The sequence below is a fragment of the Salarias fasciatus genome, chromosome 20 (assembly GCF_902148845.1).
Source record: "Salarias fasciatus chromosome 20, fSalaFa1.1, whole genome shotgun sequence".
NCBI classification, from domain to species: domain Eukaryota; kingdom Metazoa; phylum Chordata; class Actinopteri; order Blenniiformes; family Blenniidae; genus Salarias; species Salarias fasciatus.
Genome location: NC_043764.1, coordinates 646,140 through 664,236, shown reverse-complemented (window position 1 = coordinate 664,236; position 18,097 = coordinate 646,140). Strand labels below are relative to the sequence as shown.

Below are 18,097 nucleotides of genomic sequence, written 5' to 3'. Positions count from 1 at the left end.
GTGGGCCGGTCGGTGATGGGCCGGTCGGTGGTGGGCCGGTCGGTGATGGGTTGAGCCCTACAATCACCTTGAAAGTGTGAAGAGGGAGACCATGCAACCTTCTGGACTCAAACTGGGGGTTTCTTCCTGTGGGTTGAAAGAGCCAACCACTACACCAACACAGGCTCCTCTGAGATCCCACATCATCTGCCACCTGCCAGGAAGCACCTCTCAGCTCATGCTGTCCATGTGAGCTGGACCGGTTCTTTATCCCCAGGACCGGTTCTCATTATCACCGTCAGCTGGCCATTTTGAATAAGACTCAACCCTTACCCCTCTGTCCCCGGACTCTGAACTGTGGACCCTGGACCCGGGGAACCAACAGAACTGGCTGTGACTCAGACCGGTTCTTTAAAGACTTCCTTTAAAGTATTCCGAGTCGGAGCAGGAAGAGAGTTGGACTCACCCAGACCAGCAGCTGCGTCATGACCACGTCTCCCAGCTGACAGGCGGCATGCAGAGCCGAGCGAGCAGCGGGCGGAGCAGTGGGCGGAGCAGTGGGCGGAGCAGTGGGTGGGGCAGCGGGTGAAATTGTGGGCGGAGCAGCGGGCGGAGCAGCGGGCGGAGCGTTGATCTGCTCCTTGGTGCTGTGGGCCAGCAGCAGCAGCAGGCGGTCCAGATCCCGATCCGTCACCGCCGACAGCAGCCAGGCCGGCATCCCGCCGTCCGGCGCCGCCCCGGAGTCCGGGTGGAGCGGAGCCACGAAGGCCCGCTGCTCGTACTTAGCCCGGATCCACGACTCCCTCTCCTCACTGGAAAAAACAAGAGAAATGAGTCCAGACCACCAAGAACACCAGATCCACGTCCAGGCCGGATCCAGATTCAGATCCAGACTCTGGAAACCTCACAGAAGAAAGAGATTCAGAACTGGAGCATTTCAACAGACCTCATCATGACGGACCTCCGAAATGGCCCGCTCCACCCGCTTCACCCCCTCCACCCGCTCCACCTGCCCCACCCGCTCCACCTGCTCCACCTGCCCCACCCGCTCCACCTGCTCCACCTGCCCCACCTGCTCCACCTGCCCCACCAGCTCCACCTGCCCCACCCGTTCCACCCGCCCCACCCGCCCCACCTGCTCCACCTGCCCCACCCGCTCCACCCGCCCCACCCGCCCCACCCGCTCCACCCGCCCCACCCGCCCCACCTGCTCCACCCGTTCCACCCGCTCCACCTGCCCCCCTTGCAGGACTGTAACAGAGCACAGAACCAGCCAGCAGGCTTCAGAGAAGAAGTTCTGTGGTTCTGGTTGTGGTCTCTGGGCTCTCATCGGTTCCGACTTGGTTCCTGTCTGGGGGAGACCATGAGGCGGTCTGGAGGACTCCACCCACCGTGAGGCCTGCGGCCGGGGCTTGGCGCGGCCCTGCGTGCGGCGCTCCCAGATGCTGTTGGCCGTGGCGTTCCCGATGGCGGCCAGCACCTGCGTCAGCTCTCCGGGCCAGTCGTCCAGGTCCAGCGAGCGGACCCGGGACAGGTGGGTACCCAGGTTCCTGTGGATCCCCGAGCACTCGATGCAGATCAGTGCACCCAGGTTGAGACTGGCCCAGGTGGGATCTGAGCAAGAGAGGGTGACATGTGGTTAATGTGACCTCTGACCTCTGACCAGCTCTGAACCAGCTGCTGAATCAGAACAACGACCGACTGTTTTTATTCAGACAGGAAGAGAAGAAACAGATTAGAAACAATGAAGAAGAATCAGACAGAAAACAGCTCTGAGGAGGCTAATGCTAATGCTAACCACTGCTCCCACAAAGGCAGAGTAATGCTAATGCTAATGCTAACCACTGCTCCCACAAAGGCAGAGTAATGCTAATGCTAACCACTGCTCCCACAAAGGCAGAGTAATGCTAATGCTAATGCTAACCACTGCTCCCACAAAGGCAGAGTAATGCTAATGCTAACCACTGCTCCCACAAAGGCAGAGTAATGCTAATGCTAATGCTAACCACTGCTCCCACAAAGGCAGAGTAATGCTAATGCTAACCACTGCTCCCACAAAGGCAGAGTAATGCTAATGCTAACCAATTCTCCCATAGAGGCACAGACGCAGAGTAATGCTAATGCTAACAATGCGCCCATAGAGGCACAGTAATGCTACTGCTAACCACTGCTCCCACAGAGGCAGGGTAATGCTAATGCTAACCACTGCTCCCACAAAGGCAGAGTAATGCTAATGCTAACCAGTGCTCCAACAGAGGCAGAGTAATGCTAATGCTAACCACTGCTCCCACAGAGGCAGGGTAATGCTAATGCTAACCACTGCTCCCACAGAGGCAGGGTAATGCTAATGCTAACCACTGCTCCCACAAAGGCAGAGTAATGCTAATGCTAACCAGTGCTCCCACAGAGGCAGAGTAATGCTAATGCTAACCACTGCTCCCACAGAGGCAGGGTAATGCTAATGCTAACCACTGCTCCCACAGAGGCAGAGTAATGCTAATGCTAACCACTGCTCTCACAGAGGCAGAGTAATGCTAATGCTAACCACTGCTCCCACAAAGGCAGAGCAATGCTAATGCTAACCACTGCTCTCACAGAGGCACAGACGCAGAGTAATGCTAATGCTAACCACTGCTCCCACAGAGGCAGGGTAATGCTAACCGACCCTTCTGCAGTAAACATTAGTGAATGAAATAACAGTTCACACAGAAACATTTTCGGGCGGAGTTTAACTTGAAAGCCGTGGTTACGTGGCCGCGGGAACTCGGGGTGCAGAGGGCCCTGCAGCCCCTCGCGAATGTAGCAGAAACTTCCATAATGGAAAACTACATCGCCTACTTTTATTTTATAAATAATAGTTAAAGGTGTATTGGACGATGTTTCAGCGTGATGCGAGTGTCAACTATTGGTCCTCCGACATGTCCGTCACGCTGGAGGAACGCCGGCGTCGCCGTCGGGCGGCTCGTAGGAGCAGCACAGCAGGCAGGACGGTCTGGCGCATGCGCGTTTTCAAAAAGCGAGTAACAGACGTTCGGCTTCGACTTTTTCGAGAAAATCGTCCATTATACCTTTAATTTAGCCATGTTTCCCCATTAAAGACAATCTGATGACAGCTTGAACATAAATCAAATCCAGTAAGATTAATCTGCATGTTTTTTACGAAGGCTGGAGTTGCGTGCGGCGCTCACACCAGCGGCTCTTGCAGTGATGGAAGTTGGGCTCTTTTCAGAGTCGGCTTTTTCAGCTCAACTCCCAGAGAAGAGCCGACTCTTTCCGCTCCCAGACGACGCCTCATTGGCTGTAAAACTTGACAGCTTCAGTTTAGTGTTTTTATGAAAATCACCATGACTGCCCATTTCTGTGCATCAGTTACACTCGACTCCAGCACTTGACTGCCTGAATGTAGCACTTTAACATCTGGTACTGACCACCTGTGTACAATAAAAACTATGATTGTGATGTATTGTAAAATGTTTTACTATGATAATGTTTCTCTGTTCTTTTTAAAAAGAAGCAAAACAAGAAGAACAGAACTTTTTTTTTTAATAATACTTGCATTTTCTTCCTTTAACCTGTGTGTTTTTATATTTTTAGCTAGGGCACTACCAATGGAAATGAGCTTGGTAGCTAGAATTGGGAACATTTACATTTTATCTTTCTTAAAGTGTGTATGAATGCACATTGTCCCTGTACTAAATAAACTAAATTGAAATTGAAATTATTCTGTCATAAAATCAATCTTATTGCCAGTTTCTGATTCACTACAAAGCACCAGGTCAGAGAGCCGTCCACGTTGACCGTGACGCAGCAGCGGGAGGCGCCCGGCGCCCGGCGCAGAGCCACAGCACGTCCGGAGAGTTCTGACCGCTGCTGCAGCGCCGCGGAGCAACGCTGCTCCATTAGGATTTTGCCGCCGTGCCGTCAGTAGACATGATCTATCGACTGCTGAGTCGTATTGAAACATCAGTTTTTCTCAGGCTGCATCATGTGATGCCGTCACTAATCCTGTCAGATGCGTTTTTTGTTTTTTGCCGCTGAGCAGGCTGCATTTCTGTGACGATTTTAATGTATGTATGGATGTTCAGCAGCACGGTCAGCACAAGAGCTCGTACCGTTAGGCCTGGTACCTGTGTGTGTGTGTGTGTGTGTGTGTGTGTGTGTGTGTGTGTTCTTGCGATAAGTTCCCTCGGCTGTGTGTTATTCAGTCAGTCAACACAAAACAAGAACAATATTTAGTGCAAAATATGGAGTCGTTTTCTTCGTTGTCATTAATTTGCATCTTTGAACTGAGCTGAGTGAGATCAGAGCCGCTTTCATGGGAGGAATGTCAAGTAAGTCCTGCGACTGTATCCCTCTGTCTGTTCGCTGGGGTTTGCACCGTAGCGCTGGTGGACGTCCAGGCGGTGGACGTCCAGGCGGTGGACGTCCAGGCGGTGGACGTCCAGGCGGTGATGAAGTGAGTGAAGAGCAGAAAAGAAGGACTCACTGGGCGCCTCGCAGTCCACACACAGCCCGTTTCCCCGGGCGTTCCTGATGGCCTGCAGCGCCACCGCCTCGCTCTGGCTGCTCCTCCGGGCCTGCAGCAACACACACTCCGTCACACACTCTCCGTCACACACACTCCGTCGCACACACTCCGTCACACACACTCCGTCGCACACACTCCGTCATACACTCTGTCGCACACTCTCCATCGCACACACTCCGTCGCACACACTCTGTCGCACACACTCTGTCGCACACACTCCGTCACACACACTCCGTCACACTCTCTCCGTCACACTCTCTCCGTCACACACTCTCCGTCACACTCTCTCCGTCACACACACTCCGTCAGCTGTTCAGCTGATCCTCGGTGATCTCATCCATCAGCTGAGGCAGAAATCTCAGGAGTTGATCTCTCATCACATCACTCTGGTCTTTACTGAATGACGTTTGTCACAGAGCTCACTGCTGAGAGGAGAGACCACCCTGAGAGACCCAGACCACCCTGAGAGACCCAGACCACCCTGAGAGACCCAGACCACCCTGAGAGACCCAGACCGCCCTGAGAGACCCAGACCGCCCTGAGAGACCCAGACCGCCCTGAGAGACCCAGACCACCCTGAGAGACCCAGACCGCCCTGAGAGACCCAGACCGCCCTGAGAGACCCAGACCGCCCTGAGAGACCGAGACCACCCTCAGAGACCACCCTGAGAGACCCAGACCGCCCTGAGAGACCCAGACCGCCCTGAGAGACCCAGACCGCCCTGAGAGACCGAGACCACCCTCAGAGACCACCCTGAGAGACCCAGACCGCCCTGAGAGACCCAGACCACCCTGAGAGACCCAGACCGCCCTGAGAGACCCAGACCACCCTGAGAGACCACCCTGAGAGACCCAGACCGCCCTGAGAGACCCAGACCACCCTGAGAGACCCAGACCGCCCTGAGAGACCCAGACCGCCCTGAGAGACCCAGACCACCCTGAGAGACCACCCTGAGAGACCCAGACCGCCCTGAGAGACCACCCTGAGAGACCCAGACCGCCCTGAGAGACCCAGACCACCCTGAGAGACCGCCCTGAGAGACCCAGACCGCCCTGAGAGACCCAGACCGCCCTGAGAGACCCAGACCGCCCTGAGAGACCCAGACCACCCTGAGAGACCACCCTGAGAGACCCAGACCGCCCTGAGAGACCCAGACCACCCTGAGAGACCCAGACCGCCCTGAGAGACCCAGACCGCCCTGAGAGACCCAGACCACCCTGAGAGACCACCCTGAGAGACCCAGACCGCCCTGAGAGACCCAGACCACCCTGAGAGACCCAGACCGCCCTGAGAGACCCAGACCGCCCTGAGAGACCCAGACCGCCCTGAGAGACCCAGACCGCCCTGAGAGACCCAGACCACCCTGAGAGACCCAGACCACCCTGAGAGACCCAGACCGCCCTGAGAGACCACCCTGAGAGACCCAGACCACCCTGAGAGACCCAGACCACCCTGAGAGACCACCCTGAGAGACCCAGACCACCCTGAGAGACCACCCTGAGAGACCACCCTGAGAGACCCAGACCACCCTGAGAGACCACCCTGAGAGACCCAGACCACCCTGAGAGACCCAGACCGCCCTGAGAGACCCAGACCACCCTGAGAGACCCAGACCACCCTGAGAGACCCAGACCACCCTGAGAGACCACCCTGAGAGACCACCCTGAGAGACCCAGACCACCCTGAGAGACCCAGACCACCCTGAGAGACCCAGACCACCCTGAGAGACCACCCTGAGAGACCACCCTGAGAGACCCAGACCACCCTGAGAGACCCAGACCGCCCTGAGAGACCCAGACCACCCTGAGAGACCCAGACCACCCTGAGAGACCCAGACCACCCTGAGAGACCACCCTGAGAGACCCAGACCACCCTGAGAGACCCAGACCACCCTGAGAGACCCAGACCGCCCTGAGAGACCCAGACCGCCCTGAGAGACCCAGACCACCCTGAGAGACCCAGACCACCCTGAGAGACCGAGACCGCCCTGAAAGACCGAGACCGCCCTGAGAGACCGAGACCACCCTGAGAGACCCAGACCACCCTGAGAGACCCAGACCACCCTGAGAGACCCAGACCGCCCTGAGAGACCCAGACCGCCCTGAGAGACCGAGACCACCCTCAGAGACCACCCTGAGAGACCCAGACCGCCCTGAGAGACCCAGACCGCCCTGAGAGACCCAGACCGCCCTGAGAGACCGAGACCACCCACAGAGACCACCCTGAGAGACCCAGACCGCCCTGAGAGACCCAGACCACCCTGAGAGACCCAGACCGCCCTGAGAGACCCAGACCACCCTGAGAGACCACCCTGAGAGACCCAGACCGCCCTGAGAGACCCAGACCACCCTGAGAGACCCAGACCGCCCTGAGAGACCCAGACCGCCCTGAGAGACCCAGACCACCCTGAGAGACCACCCTGAGAGACCCAGACCGCCCTGAGAGACCACCCTGAGAGACCCAGACCGCCCTGAGAGACCCAGACCACCCTGAGAGACCCAGACCACCCTGAGAGACCCAGACCGCCCTGAGAGACCACCCTGAGAGACCCAGACCACCCTGAGAGACCCAGACCACCCTGAGAGACCGCCCTGAGAGACCCAGACCGCCCTGAGAGACCCAGACCGCCCTGAGAGACCCAGACCGCCCTGAGAGACCCAGACCACCCTGAGAGACCCAGACCACCCTGAGAGACCACCCTGAGAGACCCAGACCGCCCTGAGAGACCCAGACCGCCCTGAGAGACCGAGACCGCCCTGAGAGACCCAGACCACCCTGAGAGACCCAGACCACCCTGAGAGACCCAGACCGCCCTGAGAGACCCAGACCGCCCTGAGAGACCCAGACCACCCTGAGAGACCCAGACCACCCTGAGAGACCACCCTGAGAGACCCAGACCGCCCTGAGAGACCCAGACCGCCCTGAGAGACCCAGACCGCCCTGAGAGACCACCCTGAGAGACCCAGACCGCCCTGAGAGACCCAGACCACCCTGAGAGACCCAGACCACCCTGAGAGACCCAGACCGCCCTGAGAGACCCAGACCACCCTGAGAGACCCAGACCACCCTGAGAGACCCAGACCACCCTGAGAGACCGAGACCGCCCTGAAAGACCGAGACCGCCCTGAGAGACCGAGACCACCCTGAGAGACCCAGACCACCCTGAGAGACCCAGACCGCCCTGAGAGACCCAGACCGCCCTGAGAGACCCAGACCGCCCTGAGAGACCGAGACCACCCTCAGAGACCGCCCTGAGAGACCCAGACCACCCTGAGAGACCCAGACCACCCTGAGAGACCCAGACCACCCTGAGAGACCGAGACCGCCCTGAAAGACCGAGACCGCCCTGAGAGACCGAGACCACCCTGAGAGACCCAGACCACCCTGAGAGACCCAGACCGCCCTGAGAGACCCAGACCGCCCTGAGAGACCCAGACCGCCCTGAGAGACCGAGACCACCCTCAGAGACCACCCTGAGAGACAAAGACCGCCCTGAGAGACCCAGACCACCCTGAGAGACCCAGACCACCCTGAGAGACCCAGACCACCCTGAGAGACCACCCTGAGAGACCCAGACCACCCTGAGAGACCCAGACCACCCTGAGAGACCACCCTGAGAGACCCAGACCACCCTGAGAGACCCAGACCACCCTGAGAGACCACCCTGAGAGACCCAGACCACCCTGAGAGACCCAGACCACCCTGAGAGACCCAGACCACCCTGAGAGACCCAGACCGCCCTGAGAGACCACCCTGAGAGACCCAGACCACCCTGAGAGACCCAGACCACCCTGAGAGACCCAGACCGCCCTGAGAGACCCAGACCGCCCTGAGAGACCCAGACCACCCTGAGAGACCACCCTGAGAGACCCAGACCGCCCTGAGAGACCCAGACCGCCCTGAGAGACCGAGACCACCCTGAGAGACCCAGACCGCCCTGAGAGACCCAGACCACCCTGAGAGACCACCCTGAGAGACCCAGACCGCCCTGAGAGACCCAGACCGCCCTGAGAGACCGAGACCGCCCTGAGAGACCCAGACCACCCTGAGAGACCCAGACCGCCCTGAGAGACCCAGACCACCCTGAGAGACCACCCTGAGAGACCCAGACCGCCCTGAGAGACCCAGACCGCACTGAGAGACCCAGACCGCCCTGAGAGACCGAGACCGCCCTGAGAGACCGAGACCACCCTCAGAGACCGCCCTGAGAGACCCAGACCGCCCTGAGAGACCCAGACCGCCCTGAGAGACCGAGACCGCCCTGAGAGACTGAGACCACCCTCAGAGACCACCCTGAGAGACCCAGACCGCCCTGAGAGACCCAGACCGCCCTGAGAGACCCAGACCGCCCTGAGAGACCCAGACCACCCTGAGAGACCCAGACCACCCTGAGAGACCACCCTGAGAGACCCAGACCACCCTGAGAGACCCAGACCACCCTGAGAGACCACCCTGAGAGACCCAGACCACCCTGAGAGACCCAGACCACCCTGAGAGACCCAGACCACCCTGAGAGACCCAGACCGCCCTGAGAGACCACCCTGAGAGACCCAGACCACCCTGAGAGACCCAGACCACCCTGAGAGACCCAGACCACCCTGAGAGACCCAGACCACCCTGAGAGACCACCCTGAGAGACCCAGACCACCCTGAGAGACCCAGACCGCCCTGAGAGACCCAGACCGCCCTGAGAGACCCAGACCGCCCTGAGAGACCCAGACCACCCTGAGAGACCACCCTGAGAGACCCAGACCGCCCTGAGAGACCGAGACCGCCCTGAGAGACCCAGACCACCCTGAGAGACCCAGACCACCCTGAGAGACCCAGACCGCCCTGAGAGACCCAGACCGCCCTGAGAGACCCAGACCACCCTGAGAGACCACCCTGAGAGACCCAGACCGCCCTGAGAGACCCAGACCGCCCTGAGAGACCGAGACCGCCCTGAGAGACCCAGACCACCCTGAGAGACCCAGACCGCCCTGAGAGACCCAGACCACCCTGAGAGACCACCCTGAGAGACCCAGACCGCCCTGAGAGACCCAGACCGCCCTGAGAGACCGAGACCGCCCTGAGAGACCGAGACCACCCTCAGAGACCGCCCTGAGAGACCCAGACCGCCCTGAGAGACCCAGACCGCCCTGAGAGACCGAGACCGCCCTGAGAGACCGAGACCACCCTCAGAGACCACCCTGAGAGACCCAGACCGCCCTGAGAGACCCAGACCGCCCTGAGAGACCGAGACCGCCCTGAGAGACCGAGACCACCCTCAGAGACCACCCTGAGAGACCCAGACCGCCCTGAGAGACCCAGACCGCCCTGAGAGACCCAGACCGCCCTGAGAGACCACCCTGAGAGACCCAGACCGCCCTGAGAGACCCAGACCACCCTGAGAGACCCAGACCACCCTGAGAGACCCAGACCACCCTGAGAGACCGCCCTGAGAGACCTAGACCACCCTGAGAGACTGAGACCGCCCTGAGAGACCGAGACCGCCCTGAGAGACCACCCTGAGAGACCCTGACCGCCCTGAGAGACCACCCTGAGAGACCCAGACCACCCTGAGAGACCCTGACCGCCCTGAGAGACCACCCTGAGAGACCCAGACCACCCTGAGAGACTGCCCTGAGAGACCCAGACCACCCTGAGAGACTGAGACCGCCCTGAGAGACCGAGACCGCCCTGAGAGACCACCCTGAGAGACCCTGACCGCCCTGAGAGACCACCCTGAGAGACCCAGACCACCCTGAGAGACTGCCCTGAGAGACCCAGACCACCCTGAGAGACTGAGACCGCCCTGAGAGACCCTGACCGCCCTGAGAGACCACCCTGAGAGACCCTGACCGCCCTGAGAGACCGCCCTGAGAGACCCAGACCGCCCTGAGAGACCCAGACCGCCCTGAGAGACCGAGACCGCCCTGAGAGACCGAGACCACCCTCAGAGACCACCCTGAGAGACCCAGACCGCCCTGAGAGACCCAGACCGCCCTGAGAGACCGAGACCGCCCTGAGAGACCCAGACCACCCTGAGAGACCCAGACCGCCCTGAGAGACCACCCTGAGAGACCCAGACCACCCTGAGAGACCCAGACCACCCTGAGAGACCACCCTGAGAGACCCAGACCACCCTGAGAGACCCAGACCACCCTGAGAGACCCAGACCACCCTGAGAGACCCAGACCGCCCTGAGAGACCACCCTGAGAGACCCAGACCACCCTGAGAGACCCAGACCACCCTGAGAGACCCAGACCACCCTGAGAGACCCAGACCGCCCTGAGAGACCCAGACCGCCCTGAGAGACCCAGACCACCCTGAGAGACCACCCTGAGAGACCCAGACCCCCCTGAGAGACCCAGACCGCCCTGAGAGACCGAGACCGCCCTGAGAGACCCAGACCACCCTGAGAGACCCAGACCACCCTGAGAGACCCAGACCGCCCTGAGAGACCCAGACCGCCCTGAGAGACCCAGACCACCCTGAGAGACCCAGACCGCCCTGAGAGACCCAGACCGCCCTGAGAGACCCAGACCACCCTGAGAGACCACCCTGAGAGACCCAGACCGCCCTGAGAGACCCAGACCGCCCTGAGAGACCGAGACCGCCCTGAGAGACCCAGACCACCCTGAGAGACCCAGACCGCCCTGAGAGACCCAGACCACCCTGAGAGACCACCCTGAGAGACCCAGACCGCCCTGAGAGACCCAGACCGCCCTGAGAGACCGAGACCGCCCTGAGAGACCGAGACCACCCTCAGAGACCGCCCTGAGAGACCCAGACCGCCCTGAGAGACCCAGACCACCCTGAGAGACCGAGACCGCCCTGAGAGACCGAGACCACCCTCAGAGACCACCCTGAGAGACCCAGACCGCCCTGAGAGACCCAGACCGCCCTGAGAGGCCGAGACCGCCCTGAGAGACCGAGACCACCCTCAGAGACCACCCTGAGAGACCCAGACCGCCCTGAGAGACCCAGACCGCCCTGAGAGACCCAGACCGCCCTGAGAGACCACCCTGAGAGACCCAGACCGCCATGAGAGACCCAGACCACCCTGAGAGACCCAGACCACCCTGAGAGACCGCCCTGAGAGACCCAGACCACCCTGAGAGACCCAGACCACCCTGAGAGACTGAGACCGCCCTGAGAGACCGAGACCGCCCTGAGAGACCACCCTGAGAGACCCAGACCACCCTGAGAGACCCAGACCACCCTGAGAGACTGCCCTGAGAGACCCAGACCACCCTGAGAGACCGCCCTGAGAGACCCAGACCACCCTGAGAGACTGCCCTGAGAGACCCAGACCACCCTGAGAGACCGCCCTGAGAGACCCTGACCGCCCTGAGAGACCACCCTGAGAGACCCTGACCGCCCTGAGAGACCACCCTGAGAGACCGAGACCGCCCTGAGAGACCCAGACCGCCCTGAGAGACCCAGACCGCCCTGAGAGACCCAGACCGCCCTGAGAGACCGCCCTGAGAGACCGAGACCGCCCTGAGAGACCCAGACCGCCCTGAGAGACCCAGACCGCCCTGAGAGACCCAGACCGCCCTGAGAGACCCAGACCACCCTGAGAGACCCAGACCACCCTGAGAGACCGCCCTGAGAGACCCAGACCACCCTGAGAGACCCAGATCACCCTGAGAGACCGCCCTGAGAGACCCAGACCGCCCTGAGAGACCCAGACCGCCCTGAGAGACCCAGACCACCCTGAGAGACCCAGACCGCCCTGAAAGACCACCCTGAGAGACCCAGACCGCCCTGAGAGACCCAGACCACCCTGAGAGACCCAGACCACCCTGAGAGACCCAGACCACCCTGAGAGACCCAGACCACCCTGAGAGACCGCCCTGAGAGACCCAGACCACCCTGAGAGACTGAGACCGCCCTGAGAGACCGAGACCGCCCTGAGAGACCACCCTGAGAGACCGAGACCGCCCTGAGAGACCCAGACCGCCCTGAGAGACCCAGACCGCCCTGAGAGACCCAGACCACCCTGAGAGTCCCAGACCACCCTGAGAGACCCAGACCACCCTGAGAGACCGCCCTGAGAGACCCAGACCACCCTGAGAGACCCAGACCACCCTGAGAGACCGCCCTGAGAGACCCAGACCGCCCTGAGAGACCCAGACCGCCCTGAGAGACCCAGACCGACCTGAGAGACCCAGACCGCCCTGAAAGACCACCCTGAGAGACCCAGACCGCCCTGAGAGACCCAGACCACCCTGAGAGACCCAGACCACCCTGAGAGACCCAGACCACCCTGAGAGACCGCCCTGAGAGACCCAGACCACCCTGAGAGACTGAGACCGCCCTGAGAGACCGAGACCGCCCTGAGAGACCACCCTGAGAGACCGAGACCGCCCTGAGAGACCACCCTGAGAGACCCTGACCGCCCTGAGAGACCACCCTGAGAGACCGAGACCGCCCTGAGAGACCACCCTGAGAGACCCAGACCACCCTGAGAGACTGAGACCGCCCTGAGAGACCCTGACCGCCCTGAGAGACCCTGACCGCCCTGAGAGACCACCCTGAGAGACCCTGACCGCCCTGAGAGACCACCCTGAGAGACCGAGACCGCCCTGAGAGACCACCCTGAGAGACCGAGACCACCCTGAGAGACCACCCTGAGAGACCAGCCTGAGAGACCAGCCTGAGAGACCGAGACCGCCCTGAGAGACCACCCTGAGAGACCGAGACCGCCCTGAGAGACCACCCTGAGAGACCGAGACCACCCTGAGAGACCACCCTGAGAGACCAGCCTGAGAGACCACCCTGAGAGACCGAGACCGCCCTGAGAGACCACCCTGAGAGACCGAGACCGCCCTGAGAGACCAGCCTGAGAGACCACCCTGAGAGACCGAGATCAGCCTGAGAGACCGCCCTGAGAGACCACCCTGAGAGACCCAGACAACCCTGAGAGACCGCCCTGAGAGACCACCCTGAGAGACCCAGACCACCCTGAGAGACCGCCCTGAGAGACCGAGACCACCCTGAGAGACCCAGACCACCCTGAGAGACCGCCCTGAGAGACCACCCTGAGAGACCGCCCTGAGAGACCGCCCTGAGAGACCACCCTGAGAGACCACCCTGAGAGACCGCCCTGAGAGACCACCCTGAGAGACCCTGACCGCCCTGAGAGACCACCCTGAGAGACCGAGACCGCCCTGAGAGACCACCCTGAGAGACCGAGACCACCCTGAGAGACCAGCCTGAGAGACCAGCCTGAGAGACCAGCCTGAGAGACCACCCTGAGAGACCCAGACCACCCTGAGAGACCGCCCTGAGAGACCAGCCTGAGAGACCAGCCTGAGAGACCACCCTGAGAGACCGAGACCGCCCTGAGAGACCACCCTGAGAGACCGAGATCACCCTGAGAGACCGCCCTGAGAGACCACCCTGAGAGACCCAGACAACCCTGAGAGACCGCCCTGAGAGACCACCCTGAGAGACCCAGACCACCCTGAGAGACCGCCCTGAGAGACCACCCTGAGAGACCCAGACCACCCTGAGAGACCGCCCTGAGAGACCGAGACCGCCCTGAGAGACCACCCTGAGAGACCGAGATCACCCTGAGAGACCGCCCTGAGAGACCGCCCTGAGAGACCCAGACAACCCTGAGAGACCGCCCTGAGAGACCGCCCTGAGAGACCACCCTGAGAGACCACCCTGAGAGACCACCCTGAGAGACCACCCTGAGAGACCACCCTGAGAGACCGCCCTGAGAGACCGCCCTGAGAGACCACCCTGAGAGACCACCCTGAGAGACCACCCTGAGAGACCACCCTGAGAGATCACCCTGAGAGACCACCCTGAGAGACCCTTTTTCTAAAGGTTTCAGTATTGTTGATCTGATGAAGTCCTGAATGTGCCACAATGGAGAGACCTCTCTTAAAACACACACACACACACACACACACACACACACACACACACACACACACACACACACACACACACACACACACACACACCCTGGGAGTGTGTGTTCACCTTGTTCCTGCCGCTCTCGCAGGACTGCAGGCTGGCCAGGATCTGGCTCTCGATGGCCGACACCCAGGAGTCCCGGTCCTCCAGGCTGGCGGCCTCGAAGTGCCACGATTGGCCGGTGAAGGAAACCACCAGGAAGTCGGCGCTCTCCTCCTCTGCAGCCCAGAGGAAAGAGTTAGACACATCCACCCGCCTGGTGGAGTGGTGGAGGAGGGATGGAGGAGGGATGGAGGAGTGGTGGAGGAGGGATGGAGGAGGGATGGAGGAGTGGTGGAGGAGGGATGGAGGAGTGATGGAGGAGTGATGGAGGAGTGACGGAGGAGTGACGAAGGAGTGGTGGAGGAGGGGTGGAGGAGGGATGGAGGGGTGGTGGAGGAGGGATGGAGGAGTGATGGAGGAGTGACGGAGGAGTGACGAAGGAGTGGTGGAGGAGGGGTGGAGGAGGGATGGAGGAGTGGTGGAGGAGGGATGGAGGAGTGCTGGAGGAGTGGTGGAGGAGGGATGGAGATGGGGTGGAGGAGGGATGGAGGTGGGGTGGAGGAGTGGTGGAGGAGGGATGGAGGTGGGGTGGAGGAGTGGTGGAGGAGGGATGGAGGTGGGGTGGAGGAGTGGTGGAGGAGGGATGGAGGAGGGATGGAGGAGTGGTGGAGGAGGGATGGAGGAGTGATGGAGGAGTGATGGAGGAGGGGTGGAGGAGGGATGGAGGTGGGGTGGAGGAGGGATGGAGGAGTGGTGGAGGAGGGATGGAGGAGGGATGGAGGAGTGATGGAGGAGTGAAGTTCGGCGTCCATTACTGAGTTCACCCTGCCAGGTCCGTGACCCCCCCGGATGTGACCCCCCCAGGTTACCTGTCTTATTAATGTTTCTCAAGCTACCAAAGCTCTTTAACTTCCACATTTTGCGTTTGGCTGCAGTCAGAGGAGCAGGCAGCAGGGGGAGGGAGGAAGTGGAGAGAACAGCAGCAGAGAACATGTCAGCGCCGGAGCAGCACTTCCACATTTCAACACAGCGCTACGGTCACACCGTCACACGTCACACCGTCACACGTCACACCATCATACGTCACACGTCACACGTCACACCGTCACACGTCACACCGTCACACGTCACACCTCACACCTCACACCGTCACACTGTCACACCGTCCCATGTCACACTGTCACACGTCACACCATCATACGTCACACCGTCACACCGTCACACCGTCCCATGTCACACCGTCCCATGTCACACGTCACACTGTCACACCATCACACGTCACACCGTCACACCGTCCCACCGTCACACGTCACACCATCACACGTCACACCGTCACACCGTCCCACCGTCACACGTCACACCATCACACCATCACACGTCACACATCACACCGTCACACGTCACACGTCACACTGTCACACTGTCACATGTCACACCGTCCCACGTCACACGTCACACCGTCCCACCGTCACACCATCACACGCCACACCGTCACACCGTTCTATGTCACACCGTCCCATGTCACACGTCACACTGTCACACGTCACACGTAAACATTCAGCACGCTATCTGGCCCTGTCATTGGAGCGACATGCATTGTTCAACTAATCGTTTCATTTCACTGATTCATGAAACTAAAGAAGAAGAAGAAGGCAGAAAGTGAGAAAACAGCAGAGAAGAAGAAAGAGCTCCTGTTTCTCCGAGTGTAATAATACGGTAATAACAGCAGCTTCTGAGTGTAATAACATGTTAATAACAAGTTGACCTTCAGCATGGCCGACGGCTGCGTCTCCTTTCTGGTTCATGCTCTTCTTCCTCCGGTTCTTCTTGCGGTCGCTCATGGGGGACGACTGTCCACCGTCCTTCCCAGCGAACAGGCTGGCTGTTCCCTCCAGCGCATCTAGAACCCACCAACGACAGGCGGCATGAGCGGCGGCGGCGGCCGGACGAACTCTGTGACCCTTGACCCTCGGGGTGCGTACCAACACTCTGTGCTTTGGTGGACAGCGACGAGGGACAACGCTGAAGTCCTCTGTCAACTCCCAGAGGGGACAGTCCGCCAGACCGGTCTTCAACCACAGACAGGGTGGAAGGACACAGCTGAGGGACTGGGACGGAGAGACACGGTGAGACCAGACCAAGAGGGACTGGGGGCGGGGCAGACCTCAGACCAGGAAGGACAACCTGCACCCACCTCATCCTTCCACCGCCTGATCCCTCCACCCACCCAAATGTCCCCGAGCCCCGCCCCCGCCCCTCCTCAGCCCCCTGCTCAGCCCCCTGCTCAGCCCCCTCCTCACCCACCTCCTCAGGCCCCGCCCCTCCTCAGCCCCCTCCTCAGCCCCCTGCTCAGCCCCCTCCTCACCCACCTCCTCAGGCCCCGCCCCTCCTCAGCCCCCCTCCCCCTCCTCAGCCCCCTGCTCAGCCCCCTCCTCACCCGCCTCCTCAGGCCCCGCCCCTCCTCAGCCCCCCTCCCCCTCCTCAGCCCCCTGCTCAGCCCCCTCCTCACCCGCCTCCTCAGGCCCCGCCCCTCCTCAGCCCCCCTCCCCCTCCTCCGCCCCCTGCTCAGCCCCCTCCTCACCCGCCTCCTCAGGCCCCGCCCCTCCTCAGCCCCCCTCCCCCTCCTCAGCCCCCTGCTCAGCCCCCTCCTCACCCGCCTCCTCAGGCCCCGCCCCTCCTCAGCCCCCCTCCCCCTCCTCAGCCCCCTCCTCAGCCCCCCCCTCAGGCCCCTCCTCACCCCCCTCATCAGCCCCCGCCCTTCTGACGGAGGTGTAGTGGAGGAGGGACCGCCTGTGTCTCCACCCTCCACCAAGACACTCCCTCCTCTGTCAGCTGTTCCTCAGGGTGTACCTGTGCTGCCGCCGCCGCCGCCGCCGCCGCCGCCGTCTGCGGTCGCCGGGTCCCTGCTCAGCCCGTTGACCCCGGGGGGGCCGGCGGGGGGGCCGGCAGGGGCCACGGCTCTCGGAGGACGCTTCCCAGGAACCTTGACTGTGACGCGCAGCAGGTCAATGTCTTTACCGTGGACGTTCTGCATGTAGTCCTGAAAACACACACACAAACAAACACACAAACACACACACACACACACACACACACACACACACACACACACACACACACACACACACAGTTTATACATTTGCTTTGTCTAATTTTTTATGAGATGTGAAAATCTCCTCGGTTTCTGAATATTGCTCCTGAATGAGACACATCCAGTGTCCACACAGGGACATGTCTTCACTCTCATCCCCCGTCCCCCTGCAGCTAGCGGGTCGACCCGTGTCTTCGACCCGCTAACGATCGGCTTCTGGACTCCTCCCCTGCAGACCCGGGTCTAGCTGCCTGCTGGCGAGCTGCGTCGCTGTGTTTTCCCACACTGATGGTGTCCCGCGTTGATGACATCATCAGTGCGACGGAGCAAAGCGAAAGTAAACAACGCAGCGGAGCACCGTCCCCGTTAGCTGTAGATGAGTCTCCTCTTCCTGGATCAGGAGCAGCTCTCTGGTCTCCTGTCCTGCAGGGCCGGGTCACCATGAAGGAAATCTCACACTGTGTCTAGAAACAACAACTGGCGCGCTAACGTAGCCACACTAACGTAGCCTAACGTAGCTAACGTAGCCATGCTAAC

At 60.9% G+C, this 18,097-nt stretch overlaps 2 protein-coding genes across 4 annotated transcripts in view; one reads left to right on the top strand and one right to left on the bottom strand.

Moving 5' to 3' along the window:
• Positions 1-18,097, top strand: part of LOC115408444 (natural resistance-associated macrophage protein 2-like) — a 918,259-nt gene that overhangs the window by 779,564 nt on the left and 120,598 nt on the right. The window lies entirely within an intron of this gene.
• The window catches only part of LOC115408438 (arf-GAP with GTPase, ANK repeat and PH domain-containing protein 1-like), a 59,446-nt gene that overhangs the window by 2,829 nt on the left and 38,520 nt on the right, over positions 1-18,097 (bottom strand). Inside the window, exons 11-18 of one of the 2 annotated variants that reach the window (XM_030119204.1) lie at positions 17,320-17,509; positions 16,452-16,577; positions 16,235-16,369; positions 15,339-15,398; positions 14,494-14,645; positions 4,466-4,556; positions 1,371-1,593; positions 446-791 (exon numbers count right to left, since the gene is read on the bottom strand). In XM_030119204.1, coding sequence (XP_029975064.1) covers positions 446-791; positions 1,371-1,593; positions 4,466-4,556; positions 14,494-14,645; positions 15,339-15,398; positions 16,235-16,369; positions 16,452-16,577; positions 17,320-17,509 — 1,323 coding nt within the window. The remainder of the gene's footprint in view (positions 1-445; positions 792-1,370; positions 1,594-4,465; positions 4,557-14,493; positions 14,646-15,338; positions 15,399-16,234; positions 16,370-16,451; positions 16,578-17,319; positions 17,510-18,097) is intronic. The other variant, XM_030119205.1, reaches the window with a different exon arrangement.